The sequence below is a fragment of the Electrona antarctica genome (assembly GCF_951216825.1).
Source record: "Electrona antarctica genome assembly, chromosome: 17".
In the NCBI taxonomy this organism is placed as follows: domain Eukaryota; kingdom Metazoa; phylum Chordata; class Actinopteri; order Myctophiformes; family Myctophidae; genus Electrona; species Electrona antarctica.
The window spans coordinates 30792340-30818372 of NC_136798.1; the positions used below are offsets into that span (position 1 = coordinate 30792340).

General features: G+C 41.7%; 3 protein-coding genes across 3 annotated transcripts in view; 1 reads left to right on the plus strand and 2 right to left on the minus strand.

Annotated features, from left to right (window-relative positions):
- Nucleotides 1-11642, minus strand: part of ndufaf7 (NADH:ubiquinone oxidoreductase complex assembly factor 7) — a 26788-nt gene extending 15146 nt beyond the window's left edge. Inside the window, exon 1 of the mRNA XM_079526584.1 lies at nucleotides 11527-11642. The gene's annotated coding sequence lies outside the window, so the exon portion shown is untranslated. The remainder of the gene's footprint in view (nucleotides 1-11526) is intronic.
- Nucleotides 1-17407, plus strand: part of cebpz (CCAAT enhancer binding protein zeta) — a 24535-nt gene extending 7128 nt beyond the window's left edge. Inside the window, exons 7-23 of the mRNA XM_079526581.1 lie at nucleotides 332-499; nucleotides 957-1096; nucleotides 2512-2746; nucleotides 4390-4540; nucleotides 4685-4770; nucleotides 5606-5659; nucleotides 6031-6133; nucleotides 6425-6493; nucleotides 7393-7459; nucleotides 9973-10079; nucleotides 10767-10827; nucleotides 11932-12137; nucleotides 12752-12787; nucleotides 13566-13658; nucleotides 13931-14007; nucleotides 14798-14879; nucleotides 16444-17407. Of these exons, the coding sequence (XP_079382707.1) occupies nucleotides 332-499; nucleotides 957-1096; nucleotides 2512-2746; nucleotides 4390-4540; nucleotides 4685-4770; nucleotides 5606-5659; nucleotides 6031-6133; nucleotides 6425-6493; nucleotides 7393-7459; nucleotides 9973-10079; nucleotides 10767-10827; nucleotides 11932-12137; nucleotides 12752-12787; nucleotides 13566-13658; nucleotides 13931-14007; nucleotides 14798-14879; nucleotides 16444-16604 (1896 nt within the window). The 3' untranslated portion in view covers nucleotides 16605-17407. The remainder of the gene's footprint in view (nucleotides 1-331; nucleotides 500-956; nucleotides 1097-2511; nucleotides 2747-4389; nucleotides 4541-4684; nucleotides 4771-5605; nucleotides 5660-6030; nucleotides 6134-6424; nucleotides 6494-7392; nucleotides 7460-9972; nucleotides 10080-10766; nucleotides 10828-11931; nucleotides 12138-12751; nucleotides 12788-13565; nucleotides 13659-13930; nucleotides 14008-14797; nucleotides 14880-16443) is intronic.
- On the minus strand, nucleotides 16619-21582 carry LOC306941243 (protein CEBPZOS-like). The gene is made up of 4 exons (XM_079526585.1): nucleotides 21439-21582; nucleotides 19620-19737; nucleotides 18891-18935; nucleotides 16619-16736 (listed from the first exon to the last, which is right to left on the minus strand). The coding sequence occupies exons 2-4, from the start codon at nucleotides 19735-19737 to the stop codon at nucleotides 16654-16656; spliced, it is 246 nt and encodes an 81-aa protein (XP_079382711.1). The 5' UTR covers nucleotides 21439-21582; the 3' UTR covers nucleotides 16619-16653.
- Nucleotides 21583-26033: the final 4451 nt, after the last annotated feature.

A 26033-nucleotide genomic window follows, 5' to 3' on the forward strand; every position in this document is an offset into this window, starting at 1 on the left:
TCTACACTGATTGGCTAAGATTGGCTTCCAAAGTTTTCAGGAGTGGCCCGTTTTGTACAAAATGCTGCACATGTCCTGCTCATCCAGAATTCTGTCCTCAGAGATGCTATGAGTGATCTGGCTCTGCATTTCCTCAACAAAATGAAGACAATTGTTGCAAAAAAACACAAAAAGTTTATATTGCTCCTAAACATTTTGCCAAACATCACACACACTCCTATCCTCCTGGTGGAGACCTGTGCATGTTGTATTTTATCCCGACATCAGATATATTATTCTTTTGTATTGTAATTGCGTTTTTGTACCGTATTTGTTGTTCCTCCACGTTCAGGTGCTGCTCAGTCACGAGGAGGCGGAGCTGGCCACAAAGCTCATCTCCATGTACTTCTCCTTCTTCCGTGCCTGCGTCAAGAACAAGGACGTTAACTCCAAGATGCTGGGCGCGCTGCTGACCGGCGTCAACCGCGCCTATCCCTACACCAAGGCAGGCGATGACAAGGTAAACCTCCCAGACTAAATGATGTTATTTGAGGTCCCTCCGCAAAATGAGTTAATGCAGCAGCATCAAAATCAGCCGATCCACAAGCTCGCAACAAGGTATTCGCATTACGACTTGTTGGGAGATCTGCTTCTTTGGCTATTTAAACTGCTGTTTTGGGGGTGAAAGGGAAAACAATTTATAATGGATCAATTGGATTAACTGTTGCACTCCTGTTGTTGTTTAGGTGAAGGAGCAGTTGGATTAACTGTTGTTGTTGTTTAGGTGAAGGAGCAGTTGGATTAACTGTTGTTGTTGTTTAGGTGAAGGAGCAGTTGGATTAACTGTTGTTGTTTAGGTGAAGGAGCAGTTGGATTAACTGTTGTTGTTGTTAAGGTGAAAGAGCAGTTGGATTAACTGTTGTTGTTGTTTAGGTGAAAGAGCAGTTGGATTAACTGTGGTTGTTGTTGTTGTTTAGGTGAAGGAGCAGCTAGACACGCTGTTCAAGGTGGTCCACATGGTCCGGTTCAACACGGCGGTGCAGGCTCTCATGCTGCTGTTCCAGGCCATGGACGCTCAGCAGACCATCTCAGACCGCTACTACGTAGCTCTCTACAGGTACACTGGTGTCTGTTAGACTCAGCAGACCATCTCAGACCGCTACTACGTAGCTCTCTACAGGTACACTGGTGTCTGTTAGACTCAGTAGACCATCTCAGACCGCTACTACGTAGCTCTCTACAGGTACACTGGTGTCTGTTAGACTCAGCAGACCATCTCAGACCGCTACTACGTAGCTCTCTACAGGTACACTGGTGTCTGTTAGACTCAGCAGACCATCTCAGACCGCTACTACGTAGCTCTCTACAGGTACACTGGTGTCTGTTAGACTCAGTAGACCATCTCAGACCGCTACTACGTAGCTCTCTACAGGTACACTGGTGTCTGTTAGACTCAGTAGACCATCTCAGACCGCTACTACGTAGCTCTCTACAGGTACACTGGTGTCTGTTAGACTCAGTAGACCATCTCAGACCGCTACTACGTAGCTCTCTACAGGTACACTGGTGTCTGTTAGACTCAGCAGACCATCTCAGACCGCTACTACGTAGCTCTCTACAGGTACACTGGTGTCTGTTAGACTCAGCAGACCATCTCAGACCGCTACTACGTAGCTCTCTACAGGTACACTGGTGTCTGTTAGACTCAGCAGACCATCTCAGACCGCTACTACGTAGCTCTCTACAGGTACACTGGTGTCTGTTAGACTCAGTAGACCATCTCAGACCGCTACTACGTAGCTCTCTACAGGTACACTGGTGTCTGTTAGACTCAGTAGACCATCTCAGACCGCTACTACGTAGCTCTCTACAGGTACACTGGTGTCTGTTAGACTCAGTAGACCATCTCAGACCGCTACTACGGTATGTGGCTCTCTACAGGTATACTGGTGTCTGTTAGACTCGGCAGGCCAACTCAGACCGCTACTACGTAGCTCTCTACAGGTACACTGGTGTCTGTTAGACTCAGTAGACCATCTCAGACCGCTACTACGGTATGTAGCTCTCTACAGGTACACTGGTGTCTGTTAGACTCAGTAGACCATCTCAGACCGCTACTACGGTATGTGGCTCTCTACAGGTATACTGGTGTCTGTTAGACTCGGCAGGCCAACTCAGACCGCTACTACGTAGCTCTCTACAGGTAGACTCAGACTGGTAGTATACTACTAATACATAATCGTCTAATCACAATTATTTGAGATAATCGGAAATAGCAGAGCACGTTGTAAGCTTGTAGATCAGCCATTTCAGCTATTAAAATAATAATGGTGTTAATTGGAGTTCTCAACGGCCCTGAAAGTTAAGACCCGAACTGACCTGGCTGCACACATTTAATGATCTCGGGCCCCACCATACCATACAAAATAAAAACAAATAGAACACGTGTGGCTCCGTGAGGTGCGTCGAGATCCCCCCCAAAAAATATAGAAACGTTGGTGTAAAGTGTTATTCTTTTTTGTGGTTTTTCAGGAAGCTTCTGGACCCGGGCCTGTGCGTGAGCTCCAGACAGAGCATGTTCCTCAACCTGCTCTACAAGTCCATGAAGGCGGACATCGTGCTGAGGAGGGTCAAGGCCTTCGTCAAGAGGCTGCTGCAGGTCAGCCAGGAGCAGAACGCCACCTTCGCCTGCGGCGCCCTCTTCCTGGTGTCAGAGGTCATGAGGAACAAGCCGGAACTCCGCCTCCTGCTGCAGGACAACAACACGGTAACCTCGCGCCACCAGACTTTCCACCTCGGAGGAAAGCCTGGTTTTTGTTCCAAACTGGCCCGTGTGATCCAGTCTACGATCACACAAGGGGAAAAAAGAAAAAGATTGTGGTTCCGGTTTGCTGGTTCCGGTTTTTCGGTGCCGCTTTGTTTTGGTTCCCCCAATCCCCATTTAATTGTTTTGGTTCCCCCAATCCCCATTTAATTGTTTTGGTTCCCCCAATCCCCATTTAATTGTTTTGGTTCCCCCAATCCCCATTTAAATGCTGAATCGAGTACTAGTCGAACTACTAGTTTAGTCTTGCCAGTCGCGAAGAGTTGCAATAGAAGATGGATATACCAAACAAACTATTATAAGCTAAACTACGCTGCATCAAGGGTTTTATTGGGTAGGCCCTAAAATTATGATGCCCTTAATTGCGGTGAATTATTTCGGGTAATTCTGGTTCCGGTTTGGTGGTTCAGGCCTGATGACTCAAAGCTAGTGACTACAACAATGACGTAAGTTATTTCCGCTCCCGACCGGATAGGAATCCCCAAATGGCATTGATCCCAGGCTACAACAAGGTGAGTTGTGTAGTTCACGACATGACATGACCCTTTTGTCAAGTCCTGCTGCGATGGTTGCTGTTGCTACGTTGGTCAAAAATCCTCTCTCTCGATACACTACCATTAAAAAAAGATTCGATTTTAAATGACCTCGTATTGACATTTAATGTATTCAATTCTCATTTGAAAGCTAGCTGGGGAAAGCATCTGTGTCATCTTAAAGCAGAAATAACATTCATTTTAAAACTGTTTTTAATATGTAATGTCATTGTCTATGTTCCTCAAACTTATTTCTAATGGTTTGACCCTCAATCACCACTCTGATATAACCAGTCCAAGTCATTTCTTTCTGGACTTTGAAGCGGTCCTGAGGTTCAAATTATTTAATATTTGAGTCATTATAATACTGATGCTAGATAAACCCAGGCCTGTTTCCATTCCATACCAACTTGGAAAATCAACAATGGTGGACATTGTAAACAAAGTGGAAATGCAAATTTGGAACTGAAGATTGAAGGAGGAATTACACAATGTAGGGTGATACTGATGACATCACGCGTATGACCAAATCAGTTGAGCTGTTCCTGAGAGAAATTTCCATAAAAGCCCCTATATGATGTGAAATCCTCATTGTTCAAAATTGCTTATTTGTGGGGATACTAAACACATAGGGGAGCCCAAAAAAACACCAAAATATTTGAAAAAGTTTTATGTTATAGGTCCTTTAAACAAAAATTTGGAAAAATAGCAGATGTACAAGCTTAAAGCTCAGCCTCACATTGCAAGATTGTACATCTGCTATTTTTGAACATTTTTGGAAACTTGAAAGTGTGAGATCTACTGATTTAGAAGGCATTCGTAGAATTGCCCTCAGATCTTAACAACTATCAGGAGACTAAAGGGTATATTAACGTATTTTTCCCCATCTCTTTAGTACATAGTGTTTGTATTTGTTGATGATACCTTTTGCATTTGTGTTAATTTTGTTATCTTTGAGGAATTGAATACGTAGGACCCTAATGGAAACATCCTAAAAAGGAACATCCCGGGTTCTCAGATTGTCTCATCAATATGATTTTCTTCCCGTTGTAGGACATCGAGGAGGAGGTGTTCAAAGACGCCGCTGACGATGACGAGGAGCGCTTTGTGGACGCCGACAAAGTGGAGGAAGGACAGAGTGCAGAACGGACCGCCGAAGCGCCCAGACCCGCGGCATCATGGGTACATCACCAGAACCTGGAGGGTAGGTGTGCTGTTAAGGCCATTCAATCCGGGAAAGTAGTGGAATTTTAGATAATAATAATAAGACTAAGAAAGCAGTGAAATATGAGTTCTGTCCTCTACATTAACATGTTGCTGTGAATGACCATTGTTTCTTTCTTACCAGGGAAGAAGTTGGAGACGTACGACCCTCTGCACAGAAACCCTCTGTACTGTGGTGCTGACCGCTCCACACTGTGGGAGTTACACCGGGTATGTAGATTTATATACTGGTACAAAGATCCAAAGATGTGCCCAACTCTGGGATCTTGCCCCTGCACCTTAAGACTGGCAGGTATACCGCAGTGGGTCTACGTAGATGATGCACCATGTTTTCTACCTCTTCTTCTCTGTGCCTGACACAATGTCCTGCCAGTCTCCTCCTTCTCTCTCTGACCTTGTCTGCGAGCGGCCCCTATAGAGGTCCATATTTCTGATGCGGTCCGTCCATTTGACGTTAAAGGAGAATTTTGTGCTAGAAGGCTTTCTTACCTTTAGTTGTCATTGTTAGGTCCACACCAAAGTGGTCCAGGTGTCATTTTGTGCAAAAACGCAGTATTGGCTATTTCCCCTACCCCACCATAAGCCCTCAATGGGGTGCTGGGTTTTAGTGCTAATTCGCTTATTTCAATCACTCGAAAATCCATGTTTTTGGTATAAATCCTTAAAAATGTCAACAGTACTGTATGTGTAGCGTGTTCCAGCCGTAAAGCATGAAGTCTTGTCTATCACGAGACTTCGCAAGCTCCATCCACTTGTATGGAGCTTGCGAAGTCTCGCGATAGACGTTTTTGCACAACGACAACTAAAAGTAAAAAAGCCTTCTAGCACAAAATTCTCCTTTTTATGTGCCATTTGCAACATTATTATTTATTTATTTTGCAGTCTAGGGTGCCCGGACAAAAATGAGGTCTGGTTGACATAATTAGTTAGTTTGATTTTATCATCACAATATATCTATTATATTCTACCTTCTTCTTCACATGTAACTGTAAATGTATCGTTTCTCTCATGTGCTGTTCTGTCTGTCTGTCTGTCTCTCTTCCAGCTCTCGGCACATTACCACCCCTCAGTGTCTCTGTTTGCCAAGACCATCATACAGGTATGGTTTACGGGTGATAAACGGACGCTCTTGGTCTGGGCAATTCAAATGCAGTGTTATTTCCCCAGAGTTCCAGGCTTCTGCTGTCAGTGACGACTCTAGAGAATCCAAAAAAAGAGATTCCCATAACATCCCATGTGGATTGATGTGGAATTTCATCATTTTAGCGGCAAGGCCACTTTGGTGTTGACCTTTTTTTTTAAACAAATGCCAAAGTCAGTCTGGGGGAGTTAAGAATTCACAATCTCAACAGACACTGATGTCTAAAAAACATATCATCAATGCAGTCAATGTGTTTTAAGGAATTTGTTTGTCGGTGACAGTCCTACTGTTCTCCTAGACCTGGATGTGTGTGTGTTTGTGTTGTCCAGGGAGAACTGATCCAGTACTCTGGAGATCCGCTGCAGGATTTCACTCTGATCCGCTTCCTGGACCGTTTCGTCTTCAGGAATCCCAAGCAAGTCAAAGGAAAACGTAATTATACTTCTAACTTAATTTTCTTAGTGGTGTATATTTGTATAAGTTGGAGGGGGGGAGTGGTCTGCAATTGTTTGACATTGTATCGTCGTCATCGTTTTTAAATGTGCATCTCTTTTCTTGACTTTGTATGCTATGTAGAACTTTGAGATTTGTTTCAAATGTAAAGTGTGTTACAAATAAAACTTATTATTATAACAATTTCACATTCTTTTGAAGATTTTCATCTAAAGTATGACATGCCCAAAACAGTGACACAAATTGACTTTGTTACATTTACCTCCTCAGAAAACACAGACACCACAGTGATGCAACCCAAACAGAAGATTACCCTGAACAACGTCCGCTCTCTGCCAGGTGAGTTCATGGACACATGTGTTGGTTGGGTACAGATGAGTGAGTGTGATATCGTTGCTGTCGGGCAGCAACCTATCTCCATATTTTTATTTTTGTGTTTTTTCATAAATTAACGCCCCTGGGCCGAGCGGTCCAAGCACCCCCCCATCTCTCTCCCCCTTTCCTGTCGAACTACTGTGGTCTATCAATAAAGGCAAATAAAAGCCCCCAAAAAATCTTAAAAAAAAGATATATATATATAATCGACAAGCTTGAAACGCTTCGCATTTGAGCTTGTCGATCTGCCATTTTCGCTTTTTTTGTGACGGTTTCGTACATTTGAAGTATCTACCAGACAGACGATATCATGGGCTGTGGTGTTTTGGTTGTGTCTAATCGTGACAAGTTTGCCTGGTCTTAGTCAATTTGAATCTGTCATTTCTGTGGTATGAAATAGAAGTCAAAACTAAAACTTCTTAAGACTCTTAATTTTATTTATTTTTGCCTTCTAGTTTTATGATCATTTATGAGCAAATCAGTGTTAGGCTGGCTGCATTTTAAATAACCGGAGATTACGCTCATCTTTTGGATAGAAGAAAGATGATTAAATCTGCACGAGACAATGTGATATTTATCTAAAGTATAATTTTAGACATGCGTTCAAAAACTGGTTTAGCATTTTGATTGAGATATAACCACTTAAACCCTTACGTTGTTGACCCGAGTCCCCCAGGGCTCTGTACTCTGTCCCCTTCTTTTTTTCCTTCTACACCAAATCTCTTGACGGTATAAAATCGCCCATATGCACACTCACAATGTGACACGTGAGCTTGTAGATGGACCATTTTTGCCACATTTTGGCCTATATTAATTATTATGCTAGGGTTCATGTGGTTAAAGGATGTCTGCCTGTTTTCCAGTTAACTGCGAGGCGTTTCTGTCTAAAGACGAGAGTCAGATCCCTGTGGACGAGATCTTCTTCCACCGGTGAGACTGGACACACTCTTAGATTGTATTTGTAACTATATGTATCAGACGTTTTTCAGAAAACTCTTAGGATTTAGAACATTTAGGACACAAATAGCAGATATACAAGCTCACAGCACGCCACTTTGTGCTGTGCTGCGAGGTTGTACATCTGCTATTTTTGAACATTTAAAATATATATATAGGTTATGTGCATGCATTAAAGGTATATTTAGTGATTTGACTTAATTCAAATATCACTTATTTTTTCTTTTTTTCTGGATAATCCTCCCTACTATAGAGTTTGCTGACCATATAAGGAAAATCCTCCCTGTCCCCAGTGAGCCCCTGGGGTCAAAAAACCCTAGTTTCAGTTTTGGTGGCAAAACCTTCATCCAATCAGGATGAGAGGGGCCTTCCTCCAATCATAATCGAGTGGGGGCGGGCCTTGGTGCACATGCTGTTGGCCTGTTGCACTTCCCCCCACTGTAGAGCGTGCATGTGCACATTTTGTTACCGGGGCGGACTGGGTGGTTTTCCAAATCACTGAATGCTCCTTTAAGTGAGTGGCACATTGAGTGGCAAAGTGAGCTTAATGTTGTTTAATGCAATCAGACTTTTTTTTTTTTTCTTCGTAGAATCGGCCTCAGGTATTAATGGATTAACACACTCTGACACTTGACCCCCGATGGCACACCCTACTCTCTTATTGAGACATAAGACCCGATGGCACACCCTACTCTCTTATTGAGACATAAGACCCCCGATGGCACACCCTACTCTCCTTATTGAGACATAAGACCCCCGATGGCACACCCTACTCTCTTATTGAGACATAAGACCCCCGATGGCACACCCTACTCTCTTATTGAGACACTTGACCCCCGATGGCACACCCTACTCTCTTATTGAGACATAAGACCACTTGACCCCCGATGGCACACCCTACTCTCTTATTGAGACATAAGACCACTTGACCCCCGATGGCACACCCTACTCTCTTATTGAGACATAAGACCCGATTGCACACCCTACTCTCTTATTGAGACATAAGACCACTTGACCCCCGATGGCACACCCTACTCTCTTATTGAGACATAAGACCCGATGGCACACCCTACTCTCTTATTGAAACATAAGACCCGATGGCACACCCTACTCTCTTATTGAGACATAAGACCCCCGATGGCACACCCTACTCTCTTATTGAGACATAAGACCACACCCTACTCTCTTATTGAGACATAAGACCACACCCTACTCTCTTATTGAGACATAAGACCCGATGGCACACCCTACTCTCTTATTGAGACATAAGACCACTTGACCCCCGATGGCACACCCTACTCTCTTATTGAGACATAAGACCCGATGGCAAACATAAGACCCGATGGCACACCCTACTCTCTTATTGAGACATAAGACCACACCCTACTCTCTTATTGAGACATAAGACCACACCCTACTCTCTTATTGAGACATAAGACCCGATGGCACACCCTACTCTCTTATTGAGACATAAGACCCGATGGCACACCCTACTCTCTTATTGAGACATAAGACCCGATGGCACACCCTACTCTCTTATTGAGACATAAGACCCGATGGCACACCCTACTCTCTTATTGAGACATAAGACCCGATGGCACACCCTACTCTCTTATTGAGACATAAGACCCGATGGCACACCCTACTCTCTTATTGAGACATAAGACCCGATGGCACACCCTACTCTCTTATTGAGACATAAGACCCCCGATGGCACACCCTACTCTCCTTATTGAGACATAAGACCCCCGATGGCACACCCTACTCTCTTATTGAGACATAAGACCCGATGGCACACCCTACTCTCTTATTGAGACATAAGACCCGATGGCACACCCTACTCTCTTATTGAGACATAAGACCCGATGGCACACCCTACTCTCTTATTGAGACATAAGACCCCCGATGGCACACCCTACTCTCCTTATTGAGACATAAGACCCCCGATGGCACACCCTACTCTCTTATTGAGACATAAGACCCGATGGCACACCCTACTCTCTTATTGAGACATAAGACCCGATGGCACACCCTACTCTCTTATTGAGACATAAGACCCGATGGCACACCCTACTCTCTTATTGAGACATAAGACCCGATGGCACACCCTACTCTCTTATTGAGACATAAGACCCGATGGCACACCCTACTCTCTTATTGAGACATAAGACCCGATGGCACACCCTACTCTCTTATTGAGACATAAGACCACACCCTACTCTCTTATTGAGACATAAGACCCGATGGCACACCCTACTCTCTTATTGAGACATAAGACCCGATGGCACACCCTACTCTCTTATTGAGACATAAGACCCGATGGCACACCCTACTCTCTTATTGAGACATAAGACCCGATGGCACACCCTACTCTCTTATTGAGACATAAGACCCGGGTGTCGGGTAGCTTGACGACGTCATTATAGTTATTTGAAGATGGGACACCATTTCTTTATTGTAGTTTTGACCCCTGTGACCTCTGGCAGGTTCTTTAAGAAGCAGGAGAAGGAGAAGCAGAAGCGTCGACCCAAGAGACAGGAGGACGAGGAGAGCGTTGAAGACGTGGACGATGACGAATTTGAGAGAATCCTGGGTGAGTACTGTGACTCAAAGCACTGGTTTTCAACCTTTTTTCATATCAAGGTCCATTATTTATCCAGCATTTGAGCCACAGACCACCAATTTGACGAGATTTAGCCCCTCACTTAACTAGAATATTTTGTTATCGTTCGATAAGATTTTGTCCATAATTCCATGCTGTATTGATGTGGTGCCATAGGAGAGATAACAGGCAAACGTTGATCAAAATAACAATTATTCTACGGTCTCTATTGTGTAGACTTCTTGTAAGTAATGCAAATGTTTAACAATAAATGTAACTCTTGAGTTAAAGATCTATAAGGGTCCATTTGGTTACCAACTCTCTATTTAGCTGGGTACCACCTGGAACCCCGGACCCCTCAAAGACCACATTTTACAAGTAAAAGTCTGGAATAAAAAAATATATACTTTAGTAAAAGTACTTAGTACCCAAAGTACTCATTATGCAGAAGGTCCCATTTCACCAGTTTTCAAATGTCATCAGCCTAGTGGTGGTGTTTACCTGCAGAAACGATGGTAGCACTCACCAAAAAAACAGATATACAAGCTAACAAGGTTTGTAGATCTGTTCTGTTTGGAGAGCACCGAGCGGTACTATCATGCTAGAGACTACAAAGTTTCTGCTAGCTGGCATGAGGGTGTGAGAAATAAACATGTCTTGTCTTGTGTTTGCACTCAGACTCCGCTGAAGGAGATGATTTGTTCATTGATCTACCGGTTGATGACCTGGACTTTGCTGGGTAAGAACTGATTCACAACTCTGACTTTAACGCTAAATGGTAAAAAACAAACGGTGCATTAAAGCGCTTTACAGTGTGCATTTACATTCACCGATTCACACATGCATTCACACTCGTCTCCAGCAGCGGATTAAACCATGCAAGGCACCAACCTGCTCATTGGGAGCTGTTGGGGCCGGGGTTCAGTGTCTTGCTCAAGGACACTTCGACACCAACATGTATTTTCGGTTTTCTCTAGTCTCTACATTAAATATTGTCGCGGAAAATAGATCTGTAGATGCTGCTATTATCTGAGTGGGTTTGTAACAATCAGCCTTTTACCTTGAAAGCATATCTATTAATTAACTAAAGGAAAAACAATGGGATGTTTTTAGCTGAATGCTTTTTATATTGAAGCCACATAAGTTATAATTGACATGACAGATGCAAATAAGATACACTTGGTTTTTCAGGCTACTGTCCCTATCTCTTTCCCTAATGAACAAAAGAAATAAGCAAATCAACAATCCACAATTAATTCACCGACGTTCTGCTTCGTAGTGTGCTCCCGGGAAAAATGTAGTTCCTTAGTTCCACACGAAACGGCCCAAAGAATAGCTCACGTTCAGGGTACCCCTTTTATGTTTGTAATCCAAAAGAACAAGACGCTTGGAATTATCTCACCAGCAGCAGCAGCTGCGTCATATTCTACCCACTGACCGTGTGAATGCCTCCAGCGCTTGAAATCCAGCAGCAGCAACCAAACGTTCCTTTTCCGCTGGGCTCGATAGTTCTTGCTTCTTGGCTGTAGATTACCTGTTCATCCACCCGTTCACACTAGTACAGGTTGTTTGTTCCCCCATACCACACCCTCTATTTGTAAAGTTGGGCTGGCATCAATCACTCAATCACCCTGGTAATCAGACCCATTACCCCTCACATGAACTGGGAATGTTCATATTGACTTTAACGTCAGTTTTCCACATGTACATATATCACTCGTATACAATAACATGCATAGGTCAAGCAAATAAACATAATAATATAATGTGCATTCGTCACAGGTTTTCTCTCAAAATATGAAGCCTGGGTGATTAATATGCTCTCATGTGATGTTCTGGTCAGTGACGTGAAGATCAGCAAAGGGAAGAAGAAGCAGGGCTCGGAGGCAGACTCTGATGACTCTGACGTGGACATGGAGGAGGACCTGGACGACGAGGAGGTGTCTCTGGGCAGCATGGACGAGGAGGACTTTGGAGACGAGCTGGAGGAGGAGGGAGGAACCTTCATGGGCCCCGAGGGAAATGATGATGATGATGATGATGATGAGAGTATGGATCATCAAATACTCTTCTCTGATACTATTACTGTTAAGACCAGTGGTTCTCAAACCTTTCTTTTTATATATTTCAAGGACCCCCATAACTCTGAGAGTTACAGACCCGTAAGGGTCCATTTGTATACTCTCAGAGTTACAGAACAGTAATGGTCCATTTGGTACCATTTCTATACTCTCAGACCTGTAAGTGTTTTTAACTTCAAGGACCCCCATAACGCTTGAGATTTCCATTTGTACACGTCGGCCCATGTCCCCACTTTGAGAACCACTGTATTAGATGACTTGGCAAATCTAGCAAAAATAAATGGTTGCCATGTTAACCCTGGCTTCCCTAAAAATATGTTTTAACAGCTAACAAACTTTGAAAAAAATACCTAAAAAGGCCAATCTACCAGCTCATGAAGTGTCAAAATGAGACAGATATTTGTGGGAATTTATTATACAGAGGAGACAATCTCCCTCATTTGAATCTATCATTCATCAATCAATCAATACATACAAATAGTTGTGTATAGTTCTGTAAGCCACACGTACATCATATCAATAACTAATCACATAAATCTGCATACTGATTGGTTTATTTGCTTGTGTGTTCTCTCCTCTCAGTACCAGAGCTTGATGAAGATGATGGTGGTTTTGATGGTAAGTTATTGTACATTTGTAATGATATTTAGCTCTCTCATCACACCCAGCCAGTAGTGGAAATGTAATAGTGACATTATATTTATTCTTGTAGCGATTTTGTCAGCCTTCTGATTGGTCCCTGACTGACTAACCAGCAGGTTCTTTCTGCCTTTTTCTACCCTGGTTCCGCCTTATGGTTGTTTATGGGGAATTTGCTAAAACATTGAAAAACATAATTCATGCCTAGTCACTCTACTGAACCTGAGATGTTCCTTTTTACTGAAACCAAGTAGGCAGTAACGGGAAGTCTGGCGTAACATTGTGGAATCCATGATCTCGACCGCGGTCGAAAAATGATTATGATGAAGTTTAAAATTGAATACACTGAATATCAATGCGAAGCAACTAAAAGACGCTTTGTCCAACAAAATAAACGGCAACGAATTGGTGTAAAGAGGGGCACAACCACGGGTGGAACTTGGCAAAGGCCGTTGGAAACCAAACGCTTAAGCCCAAACCACACCAAAGGGTCGGGTCGAGACAAAACTGTTTTTAAGGTAAACCACACCAATGCAACTCATTGAGTTGCATTGGTGTGTTTGACCTTAAAAACCGTACACCTAAAAAAACACTGTACAGAATGCAGAATCAATTAAAAACATTTGAGAACCACTGGTTTATACACCTTTGGGTGTTCATCTTGTACATACAGTATTTCACATTTACTATCACTGCACACATTGATAGTTTTAGAATATGTAAATATATATGTTTACATGTATGCCTCATTCTTCAGAGTCTGACGTAGAGGAGGAACCGGAGCTGCCGTCCCGCTCGAAGAAGACCAAGAGGAAGATCACAGAAGATCTGGACTTCTCCGGATCCATAGGTTTGTTCAGTGATACTCAACCTTGCCAGCTTGATATGCATTTGTTCAGGCCCCCATTTGATAAAAAAAAAAGGTCTCTGGGACCCTGACATCATCACTGTTTATTTAACTCTGAGAGTGTACTACAAATTTGTTTCCATTTGTACACGATGTCAAGAACCAGTCGTTAGAGAACTTTATTAATACACATTTATGGCTATATTATTTACTGACATTTAAAGTTTGTTGCTACTTGCTACACTTGATGAGTAACGCTCCATCCTACCCTGTAGGTTCTAAACTAGAGAAGAAAAATAAATTAAAGAAAGCAAAGAAGGACGACGTCACTATGTTTGCTTCTGCTGAGGAGGTAAGATTATTATTATTATCTATTTATAATGTACATTAACTATATTCACATTGTCAGCACAAATTCGATTTTTGGCCTATTTAGATTGGAATCAGATTGGTTTTGTCAACAGCAAGAAACCAACATGGAAACAGATTTATGCTCGTCAGATGTGAACCACATTCCTAGGTAGTTTGAAATGTGATTCTAATTGGACTTTTACAGATGTGTCAGTCTGGACAGTCTCACACTGTAGCCTGATTTATACTTGTACTTTATACTCATACGTTGTATAAGGAGTTATGGTGTTGCTTGCCAAGAATAGACGTTCTGCAAAATCCATTCTGATCACTTCCAAAACTTTTGTTTTTGTTTTGTGTGACTCTCTTTATATGATGAAGTAGCTTAGTAGGGCATTAATATTTAGGGCAAAGTATAACAATTTCAAAGTTTCTGTCCGAGAAGGTAACAGTGCGGACAGTCAGTCCTAAAGATCAGGTTTGAAGAACACCAGCCTTGCTGGTGTTGGGGATCTGATTTTGAACAAATTACAATTTAGGCATTTAGCAGACGCTCTTATCTAGAACGACTTGCAATAAGCATCATAATCACCTTTATTTCAACTCGATGAGTACAGTCGAGGGGCGGGCCCTCATTTTCAATATAGCCGAGATGCAGCAAGGTAAATACATACTGTACGTCAAATGCAGAGACAGTGTAGTGCCTCAGTAAACTAGAATCACAGGCAAACTTGGTGTCAGTCGAAACAATAATCTGTACATTGACACCTGGTTGTGAATTTTTGTTCCAGTTTGGTTCCATGCTGGATGAGAACGCTGGCTCCATGTTTGACAGCACCGGTATGAATGCCATGGCCAACACAGACAAAGCAGGTAAGACACCAACACTTTGAACAATTAGTTTCGTCACTGGCTGTTAAAAGATTTGGATTGGTTTAAAGTTCTCAGTCACCATGACTGATTTCAGATATTCTTATACTTATATTTAAGATGAAAGGGTATTAGAATATGTCAAACTAGCAATATTATACATTAAATTGATGTTTAGAAGCATCTTCCATAAAACCATAATGATCTGATATTCGTTTAATCAATTATTTGATTACATTGAAAAAGTAAATCAATATATCAGCTCCATTTGGTGTAAGCAATGGCGTGAGGCAAGGGGGAATTTTATCTCCTATCTTATTTAATTTATATATGGATGGTTTGTCTGCTCAACTGAGAACCTGTAACACAGGATGCATGGTCGGAGAAACACTAGTAAACCATCTGATATATGCAGATGACCTGGTGGTCCTCAGTCCCAGTAGTGCTGGTCTACAACAGCTCCTTGATGTTTGCTCTGAATATGGTGTGCAACAGGATATAAAATATAATGCTAGCAAAAGCGCTGTTCTAATTTGTAGAACTAAAGAGGACAAACGCCTTAACTTTCCTACCTTTAAACTATCAGACAATAGTCTTGAGGTCTGGAATAAGTATAAATATATTGGCCATTTTATTACGGATCAAATGACAGATGACGATGATATTTACAGACAATGTCGGAAGCTGTATGCTCAAGCAAACACTATTGCCCGAAAGTTCTGTCATTGTTCCACTAAAGTGAAAGTGTCCTTGTTCAAGGCATATTGCACACCGCTTTACTGCACACCTGTGGTCATGTTATAAAAAGTCTAGCATGCACAGGTTGCAAGTTGCATATAATGATGCCATGAGAATACTTCTTAAACAACCCAGAGGGGGCAGTGCTAGCCAGATGTTTGTCACTGCTGGAGTGAGGACTTTTAAAGCACTCCTAAGAAATCTAATGTTTAAATTCATGAAAAGGCTGGATGTGTCAACGAACAGTATCATTGTAGCGCTTTCAAGCCCCTCGGTGAGCTGTTCACGTTATACATCTAGTTTAAGGGTACACTGGCTAAAATGCCTGTATGTTCTACCTGTGGGTTAAGTTATGCATTTGTTTTACATGCTTTTATGATTTTTATTGCCTGTTGTATCTCTTGTATGTTACCCCGTGTATGTATCCCTATGGACCTGAGTCTGCTAATAAAGTTGAATTGAATTGAATAATCACTGCAGCTCTAGTGAAGATCTGGCTACTAAAAGAAGAGAATTAACACAATCATCTGTAATGGTTTTATTCAGTGAGCTAGATGCTAGCCAGGTACAAAATCTTCTCAACAGAGAGAACGCCCTTTTGGGTGATGAATCTTGTTAAAAGCATTGGTTCTCAAACTTTATTTATGTATTGCAAGGACCCCCATAAGTCTGACAGTGTGCAAATGGAACCAGATTCATTTGCACACACTCACGAGTTACAGCCCTTAAAAAGGTCCATTTGGCTCCTTGCTATCAATCACTTGGCTGGGGACCCCTAGGAACCACTGCTTGACCTCAACTCTCCCCATCTGCTTGTGTCTTCCCGCAGGGGTGAAGCAGCTCAAGTGGGAGGCTCAGAGGGACGACTGGGTCCACGGCAGAGACGCCAAGACCCTGCGACACAAAAAAAGCTCCTTCAACAAGAGGAAGATGACCGCCATGTTTGGCCAGGCCAAGGCCAAAGGAAGGACTTTCAAGAAGAAAAAATAAAACACGGGGAGATTTTACGTTTTGTTCGTCTCCACACGCTGACCGCTCTTCAGTCGTTTTTGGCGGCCCACGTCTCGTGGTCTCTCTCCCGGACCCCGTAGACCCCCGCCCACTCGTTGGACTTGTAATATGCTGGAGGAGAGACAGTGGACTGTTAGGGGACATTTGTTTTCTGTGACACAAGAGGGTAATCACTTAAAAAAAGAGATTGCATCCGTATTTTGGGCATGTTTAAAGCCTAAACATTTTTTTTTCTATTGAAAATTCAACAGATCAACAAGGGGAGCTATAGCGCATCGCATTGTGAGCTTGTGGATCAGCTATTCATTGTACATCAAATTATATAGGGTTGAATGGTTAGGCTAATAGTACATTGATACAAGTGTATTCAAAGTGTATGTGCTGTTTCAGTTTGCCAGATGCCATTAAAGGGGAATACCACTCATTTTCAACACTTTACTATGTCATTAATATACCTTAGTTGCGTGGAATTAATAAAAGTCCCCCCATTCTGTGTTGCCTAGAACTGGAGGTCTGAAAAATATCACTAACAATATGAAGTACATCTCAGTGACATCAAAGATGTACTTCATAATGTTAGATTTTTTTTTCAGACCTCCAGTTCTAGGCAACACAGGATGGGGGGACTTTTATTATTATTTCCACACAACTCTAAGGTATATTAATGACATAGTAAAATGTTGAAAATTAGTGGTGTTCCCCTTTAAGAATGGATAAGTAAATTTGTGTATTTAAAGCTACACCATGTACCATTTTGTCTGAATAATAAAATGTTATTTTGATCAATCTGTATGGTACACTATGTTAAACTAACTTAACCCATTTTCAACCAATCTTCGTATAATTGGTCCTCATTCATGCTCATATTAAGGTACATTGTACGTTATAAGGTATGTTGTCTACTCGGTCTGTCTCAAACATGGGCTGTGGACAGTTCAGAAACCTGCCTACCAGTGACATCATCTATGGGGGAATCCAAGCTAATAGAAACAGCAGGCTTTCTATTCCTGGAAAGTTCTCGTGTTAAAATAAAAATCAATATATTTTTAATCTTGTTAGGAAATACAAAAGCCTGCCTAATGATGATGTCAGTTCTGAAGTGTCCACTCCACACACCCCGAGAAGAATAAAATGGCACCATATTATCATGAGCGTTAGTGAGGACCGATTAGCGCTATATGAAGATCGATGATAATCAGACACAGATTGATGTGAGCCACGTGCTCTGAGCATTTCATTAGACAGTGGTCTGTTGAGTTCAGGGGCCATTCAAAACAGGCTGCTGAACGCTGTTATTGGCCAATCCGAATCAAGCATTCAACCAAGCTGTATAATACAATACGGTATATAACACAACTGCTGTGATTGTATTGGGTCTCCCTGCTCTTCAGACATTTAGGTCATCTGATCTGGTAGTGGTAGGACCTCTACTGGTTGACAGGTGGTACTGCCTGAAGGTCAAGATCCAATTTCCCCCCAAGTTACAGAGTGTAGCAGCAGCCAGCAGGTTCTACCTAAAAAAGGAAAAATGAATAATGTTCTATTATTTGTCCCTGAAGTGTTGTGGGGTGTCTGGACTGAGTACATGGGCTCCTATTAAAAACTACTAGCATCTGTTCTTGTTTTGATACTGAGTTTCTAGAGTGTTTCTGAGAGAAGAGAAAGGCCTTCATCAAAACTCCAGGCCAAGATCAGGTTGCAATGTATATGGATGCAATATCATGCAATTAAGGAGTATGTAACGATAACTTGGTGCTATTTCCTACTTTTCATTTCCTCATTTATATTTTTAATATGTGTAAGAAAAACTAACTGATTATTTTTATTTTGGGTGTAAAAAAAAAGGTAATAGTTAAAATAGCTGATCTACAAGCTCACAATGTAGGGCATCATGTTCAACAACATGTTTATAGAACCTTATTCAACACACACACACTAGTTATCTGAGTTCTGAGTGAAATTAAACGGACATATGTATCAATAAATGTGTTCGATTCATCGAATAATTAAAAAGGGTGTTTAATTTTATACTGTATTAACCAGATAATAAGCACTATTACATACTTCATCGCAAGAACGAGGCGTTGTGAACTTTTTGCCTATGACATGCCCAATATATGGATCGGTTATTGATTGATTATTGTATTAAATGATCAAGTTGTTTTTCATACTTGATTAAACTGGTTAGTATGTTTAATTGTTGTACCTCTACAACATATTACGTATAATACAAAGACAGGGGAGAACCGCATGCATGTTTCATACCTTCTAGAATGGATGGAAACCTTCGGTTCACAGTGCTTCTGAAATCTGTGGCAGAGGAGACCGTGGGAGCTCTCAGTGTACAGGATATGATGTCAATTGAGGTCTATTTATGGGCTGGGAATGGGATCCATTTTGGATTTTAACGATTCCAGTTCCCTCTTAAAAAGGTCAGATTCCTTAACGATTCCTATATATTTAAAACAGATAAATGTTTAATTTGGGCCTTTGTCATAATGTTTGATAAACTATAAAATTCAATCATATTTAATTTACATACAGTATTATTGTAGTGGTTCTCAAAGGCCCCTTTTCCACCAAAAGAACTTAGAACTGGTTCCGTTCTAGATTATTGGAACCATGGTGCTTTCACAGAACCGGCCGCAAACCGGTTCCCAGTTCAGAGCAATCAATTAATTTTCAGTAGAATCACTCTGAACTGCTTCAAAATGATGACGGGAAAAAAGAAACGGCGGAAACGGTTCCAAATCCGGTTCCGGATCCCAAAGCTGATTTAATATGTTTCCTTAGATACTCATAGATACTCATAGATACTCATAGATACTCCACTGTTACGTTCTTAGTTTACGCATGATTCATGATAACTACTTTTTATACATGTGATGTATGCCATGCTTTTTGTTTTTGCTTAATGTAAGTCGCTCTGGATTAAGAGCGTCTGCTAAATGCCTAAATTGTAAATTGTAAATTGATTACATTGTAATTTTCTACCTTGACTGGTGTTCATCATGTGGAACAGACCGTATGCTCCAAACACCCCCAGCAGCTCCACAACGATCACTCCTTTAAACAGCTTCTTGGCCAAAGGCTCCAGTGGTTTGGAAGGCATCTGAAACACACAAACATATCTGAGGACCCTTTTCCACTTGGGTTGGAGTCCCAGTTGGGTTCTTTCCCCCCCCCCGCCTACCATTGAACCAACAAGCTCAGTGGCCTTGTGGTTAGACTGTCCGTCCTGAGACTGAGAGGTTGGGGTTCGATCCCTGGCCGGTGGCCGAGTCATACCAAAGAATATAAAAATGGGACCCAGTGCCTCCATGCTTGGCACACAGCATCAAGGGTTGGATTGAGGTAAGTCCCTGCGACATACTAGTGTCATGTCCGGTGTACTCTACATCAAGCAGCCTCACGCACGCTACAGAAGCAGGAGATAGGCTCCTGCCCTATGGGCCTCATGGCTGGGCAAGGCTTACTTACTACTTGCTTAAAGGGACATTTCACCCTTTTTGCAACCAGATCTTATTTGAATGATGTTTGGGAGACAAGAAACACTTTCCTGGGGTTTTTATGTGGACTACAATTCTCATAATGCTTTGGTGCACTGCTCCTCCTTGTGGATAGGGGGAGGGCTGTTTTACTGAGACAACATGTAGTCCAGGAGGTAAGTGAGCCCAGTGTCATCATGGACACAGTCACACCCGTGTGAAGTGAGTGGTGCAACTCCGTGTGGGGGTCCCCGGAAATTCCAGACCCACAGGACCACGGCCAGGGGGCCGGGCCGGTTCCGGCGTGCCGCCCCACGTCCGAAACGGTTGAGAAATGACAGTTACCATGTGGGGGTCCCTCTACTGTACTGTACTGTACTGGCACACCCGAAATCATCATATATACAGTTAATATGTGTGTGTGTGTGTGTTAGGTTGCGCACAGGTGGTGAAAAACAACCATGCTGTTTTAGTGCTCAGACCCAGGCACCCACCCAGCCACCCACACACATAAGGAGCTCAAGAATCCACTGTAGACATGTTATGAGCTGCTTTCTGTCAAGAAGTTCTGTGCAGGTGATTCTTTTTCTAAGTGTTGGGGTTTGGAAGCACTCATCGAAGTCACTGAACGGCCCTGCGTACCACCTGTTTAGAATTTGCACATAATGCAGGAGGCAGCAGCGCGACCCGTTAATAAAAACGAGTGCTTCCAAACTCCAACAAAAATAATCACCTGCACAGAATTTCTTGACAGAAAGTAGCTCATAACATGTCTACAATGGATTTTTATGAAACAAAAGCTTGGCAGAGGATAATTCAAGCTTGGCCTAGAGCTGCAATGTTGGTGAGTTTAACGTCGTTTAATACAAGCAGATCGCAAAAGCAAATTGGATGAATGGGGAGTCAATGGAGGGTACGTATTGCAACTCTACAGTAGATTCATCCCATTATAAATATATAATGGGATATAATGAACACCTGATGTCCCTTATAAGGGACATCAGGTGTTCATTAACCTTTGTTTTCATTTTAATGTAAAGCACTTTGAACTGCATTCATGCCTGTAATGTGTATTATTATTTGTATTATTATTTTCTTTTTTATTATTTGTATTTGTATTATTATTATTATTGTTATTATTGCTGATTGCAAATTAAAACCACTGTCAGGACGATATATAATATAATATGAATCATAGAAGTATGGACCAGAGCTATGTCAGAATGCTTCTATAACACAAGGTCACTTTAAAAAGCTCTTAAAAAAACAGCCGCACAAACAAACGTAAACAAAGTGTCGTTTAAACGTGTAAGTGTAAAGCCTACCTTCCGTTCAGTTCAGTTCACAACAAACGCGACAAAACAATGAAAAGAATATAATATTTATATGTTTGGAACATCACAGCACATTTGTTTCAGACAGTGGAGATGAGTATAGTATTTCCGCAGTACGGATGCTCAGCAGGGACACACTAGCCTGGTGAAACCACTCCCCCTGCTGGACAACATTAAATTATACATTTTATTATACACAACTTGAACCCACTTGAACTTGACTCCAGCGTTGCCAGATTTTGCGACAGAAATAAGTTACCAGTTATAGGAAAATAACCCACAAGAAGCAACTATAACTAGGCCACATGAGCACTTTTAATGTAAATATACATCGGCTATTTGAAATTATTATATCTACAAGCTACAAGCCTTGCGTTTTGAGCTTATAGCTTGTAGATCTGCTATTTTCATAAGAATCTTGGATAAAAATGTAAGGGAGGGAGGGCACAAATGTTAGGCAACATCATTATGGTATAAATTATCAAAGAAATGGACAAGTAAAGTCAAAGCATACTTAGGTATACTGTACCTGACTAAATGCACTTAGTTACTTTCCACCTGCCTGTGGAATAGGGTTAGCTTGCATGGAAGTATCTTCCTTAGGTGTGTCTTTTAAAGCCTCTCTCTCTATGTAACATTTTCTCAAAGAATACAATACAATACATGTTTGAAAATAGCCAATCTACAACCTCACAATGCAGATCTGCTATCTGCTCAATGTGAATCTTTTGAATCTGAGAGTGCACAAATGTACTCTTGGTCTATTGGTCGTTGTTGTCTCTGTCTATTGGTCGTTGTCTCTGTTAAATCAAATGCAGAGTGACTTGTTGATGTTTTAGCTGATAGATCTTTTCAATTATCTGTTTTTATTGTATACATTTTTGTGTAGACACCATGAGGAAGACTAGCGACCACCTTGTAGAAGCTAATGGGGATCCAAATAAAGAATAAAGAATACTCTTGAGTTAAGAATTATACTACAGCGTACTACAACACATGTTTGACGACTGCTACAGTGGTTCTCAACCTTTTAAGGACGCCAACCCCCCAAAATAACATATGTGAACTGGGACCCCCCTACCCTGACAAGCACTTTTGTTTGTTTGTCTCGGTTCCACAGATAAATATTGTGAAAATAGCAGATCTACAAGCTCACAACGCCTCACATGAGCTTGTAGATCTGCCATTTTCACAATATATGCCTCTATACGGTAATTTGACAATTTGGGCTTATTTTTAAATAGTATAGTTTAATGATTTCTAGGTACTTTTCTGGTCTTTTTTTTACTCTTCATTTAATGATGTAAACATCATTAAATTGTCAGACTCAGCCGATACCCTGGCCTTTATTGCCTACTGTATGTCGGTTTGTTTACTGTTGAGTGAGAAAACCATATTGTACATTAAACAAATCATCCGGTAATCCCAAAATAATTTGGGGACTCTCCCTGTATGTGTAGCAAACACACATACAGACAGTACACATACAATAGGCTACACCTGCTTTTCTCGAGGCAGGGTAGTGTCACAGAAGGAGGTGTTAGGACTTCAAAACTCGAAACAACGTTATACATGCACAAGCACAACACTAGACTTACCATGCCACACTTGACACTAAACTATAAAAACATAACTTTGATGTACTTCGATGCATTTCTGTGTCTCCTCTCGTTCCTGGGGGCCCTGGTCTTTCGGGGTGCTGAGGCCTCGCCGAGAGAGAAGTCTCTGCCAGCTAATACCATCCCAAGTGAAGAGGGTGGCTAGTTACCCAGCAGTCACCCAGGGACACGCTAACCCCTGGGCCATACCCCTACATCATTAACGAGGCAAACAAATGCCCAGAGGGAAAGTCAGCACCATTCCTTAGTGTTGCTGATACTCACCGAGGCTCATCAAGTAGAGGCACGCAATGCCATGGCAGACATGGGGAAATGAGGGCCTCGCTATTCTCATCTTTTACTTTTACGTAATAGTAGGCCTATCAATACCACAATGTAGAAATACTCTGTTACATGTAAAAGTCTGGTATGGGCTTCAAAATATAGCCTACTTAAAGTACCAACAGTAAAAGTATGTCCCATTTCATACGTTTCCAAATGCATACAAATCTTTTGAAAATAGCAGATCTACAAGCTCACAACATGTCACAAAGCGGTGAGTTGTGAGCTTGTACATCTGCTATTTACAATTTTTAACATAAGGGCTGAAGAGGTTAATGTTTTGTAATAATATACAAATCTACAAAGTAACTAGTAACAGAATTTGTAAAATAATAGTTTGTAGTGGAGTAAAAAGTACAATATTTGCCTCTGAGATGTAATGGTGTAGAATTGAAAGTATTGAAAATTGGAAAAACATTCCTGAAAAGTGTACTTAAGTACAGTATGAGTAAATGTACTTATAGTTAGCCTACTTTACATCACTGAGTAAATGTAGGCTTTACTATAGTGCTGGCTCTGAAACAGGTTGATGACTACAAGTAATTGGGTTCATATATATCTTCTTCCCAAAAGGACTTTCAAACTAGGAAGGGTATGGCCTGGTCAGCCTGCAATGACATGCATAAGATCTGGTCATCCCAGCTTAGTAAGATGTTAAAAGTAAAAATATTTAGGACGACCGTTGAGCCGATTCTACTCTATGGCTCCGAGACATGGACACTTTCAAAGAAACTAGAGAAACGGTTGGATGGCACTTACACCCGCCTTCTAATGAGAGCGCAAAATCTTTCTTGGAAGAGCCACCCATCGACTAATCTAATATACAGCAACCTTCCCCCGTGTTTCTTCACTAGTCCGATCCAGAAGAACACAGTTTGCCGGCCACTGCTACAGAGCTGACAATGAGGTTATATCTTCCCTTCTTCTCTGGAGTCCTGCCTCAAAGCAGACCAGAGGTAGAAAACTGTCGTTCCCTGATGTCATCGCTAGGGACACAGGCATCAGTAAGCAGGAACTGGGGATGGCAATGAAGGACCGGGAAGTCTGGCGTGATTGTGAAATCCACGATCTCGACCGCGGTCGAAAAATGATGATGATGATGATGATGATGATAGTGCTGGCATCGAAATTTACTCCAAAGTAAAACCTTTCGTTTTTCTGTTGTTAAGATTGGTCTCCTTTTCACTTAAATTAGTCAAATGGATTCTTTATTTTTATTGTTATTAAAATCAAAACTAAATCTCCAGGCTTCATGGTGACTAATTGTGAAGTTTAATCTTTAACCATTTAGGATTGAGGCCGGCCACAGATTCTAAAAACATATTAAAATGGTTCAACTATACCGATCTACATCAACACGTTGTGAGCTTGTAGATCGGCTATTTTAACTATTCTAAAATGTTTTCAAAATAGTAAAAAAAGGCAAGTTTAGGCAAGAAGTTTAGGGATAAACTATGGCCCTCTGTGTGTCTGCTCATGTCTTTGTGTCATCACTTCTAATGATCCTGATAAATGTGTCATGACCTGAAAATGCATTTTCTTTTACTTACCCTGTACCTTTAAATCTAGTGGGTTTAAGTGGTGAAAGTGTCAGTGCCACCTGACCCCCCCCCACATACCCAGTCCACGGAACGTGTTACTAGGACCACCTACACCCGACAATAAAGATCCATTCACTTCAAGGACCTTACAAGTCTAACTAATACGTGACAGTATTTGCTCACCTTAGACACACACAGCTGGGGTAACAAGCTTTGTGTGTGTGTGTGTGCGTGTGTGTGTGTGTGTGTGTGTGTGTGTGTGTGTGTGTGTGTGTGTGTGTGTGTGTGTGTGTGTGTGTGTGTGTGTGTGTGTGTGTGTGCGTGCGTGTGCATGCGTGTGCGTGCGTGCACGTGTGTTTCTATTGTTCCAGTTTTCCAATTTTGTTTCATTGATTCATCTCTTCACCGCTTTTACAAACACTGCCTTAAATCATGGGGTCCCCACTCCCCAGTTAAATTAGCTTAATTAGTTTCACATATTTGGAAATGGACAATCTACAAGCGTACAATTCATCAATGCTCACTAGGTGTTATGAGCTTATCTAGACTTGAAACGTGAAAAATGTTGAATATGTTTGGGACATTTTGAAGGGTACAGGCTTTAGTTTTGACAACACAAATCTTGAATGGGAACTCCATGTCTCTGGCTCTAAATCTTTTCAGTCTGTGACCAAAGGTTTGAGAATCAACAATGGTGGAAGAAGTACTCAGATTTGAAAGTGAAAGTGAAAGTATCAATACGACAAGGTACTTAATTGTCGTCGTCCCCCGTCAATTGGTCTCTTTCTGTCCCAATTGGATTATGGTGATACCGTTTCTAGGTTTGCCTGCTCCTCCACCTTGGCCAAATTGGATCCCTTGTTGCTGCATTGAGATTCATAACTAATTCACCTTTCAGAACACATCATTGCACATTGTATGCTGCAGTCGGTTGGTTCTCATTGGCATCTCGCAGGCTTCAGCATTGGCATATCTTAATTTATAAAGCCATTCTGGGTGACCTGCCGTCTTACATTTCATCCAAATTCGACTTGGTCCAAAACGGCCTCAACCTCAGGTCAAATGCTTGGCTGTGGTGTGTAGTGCCAGCATTCAAATCCGAGGG

Coding starts and splice junctions, on each gene's coding strand:
- LOC306941243 (XM_079526585.1), bottom strand. CDS start 19,737: ATGCCTTCCAAACCACTGGAGCCTTTGGCCAAGAAGCTGTTTAAAGGA. Junction 18,936..19,619: donor CATGATGAACACCAGTCAAG/GTAGAAAATTAC, acceptor CCTCTGCCACAG/ATTTCAGAAGCACTGTGAAC. Junction 16,737..18,890: donor GTTTCCATCCATTCTAGAAG/GTATGAAACATG, acceptor TCTCTCCTCCAG/CATATTACAAGTCCAACGAG.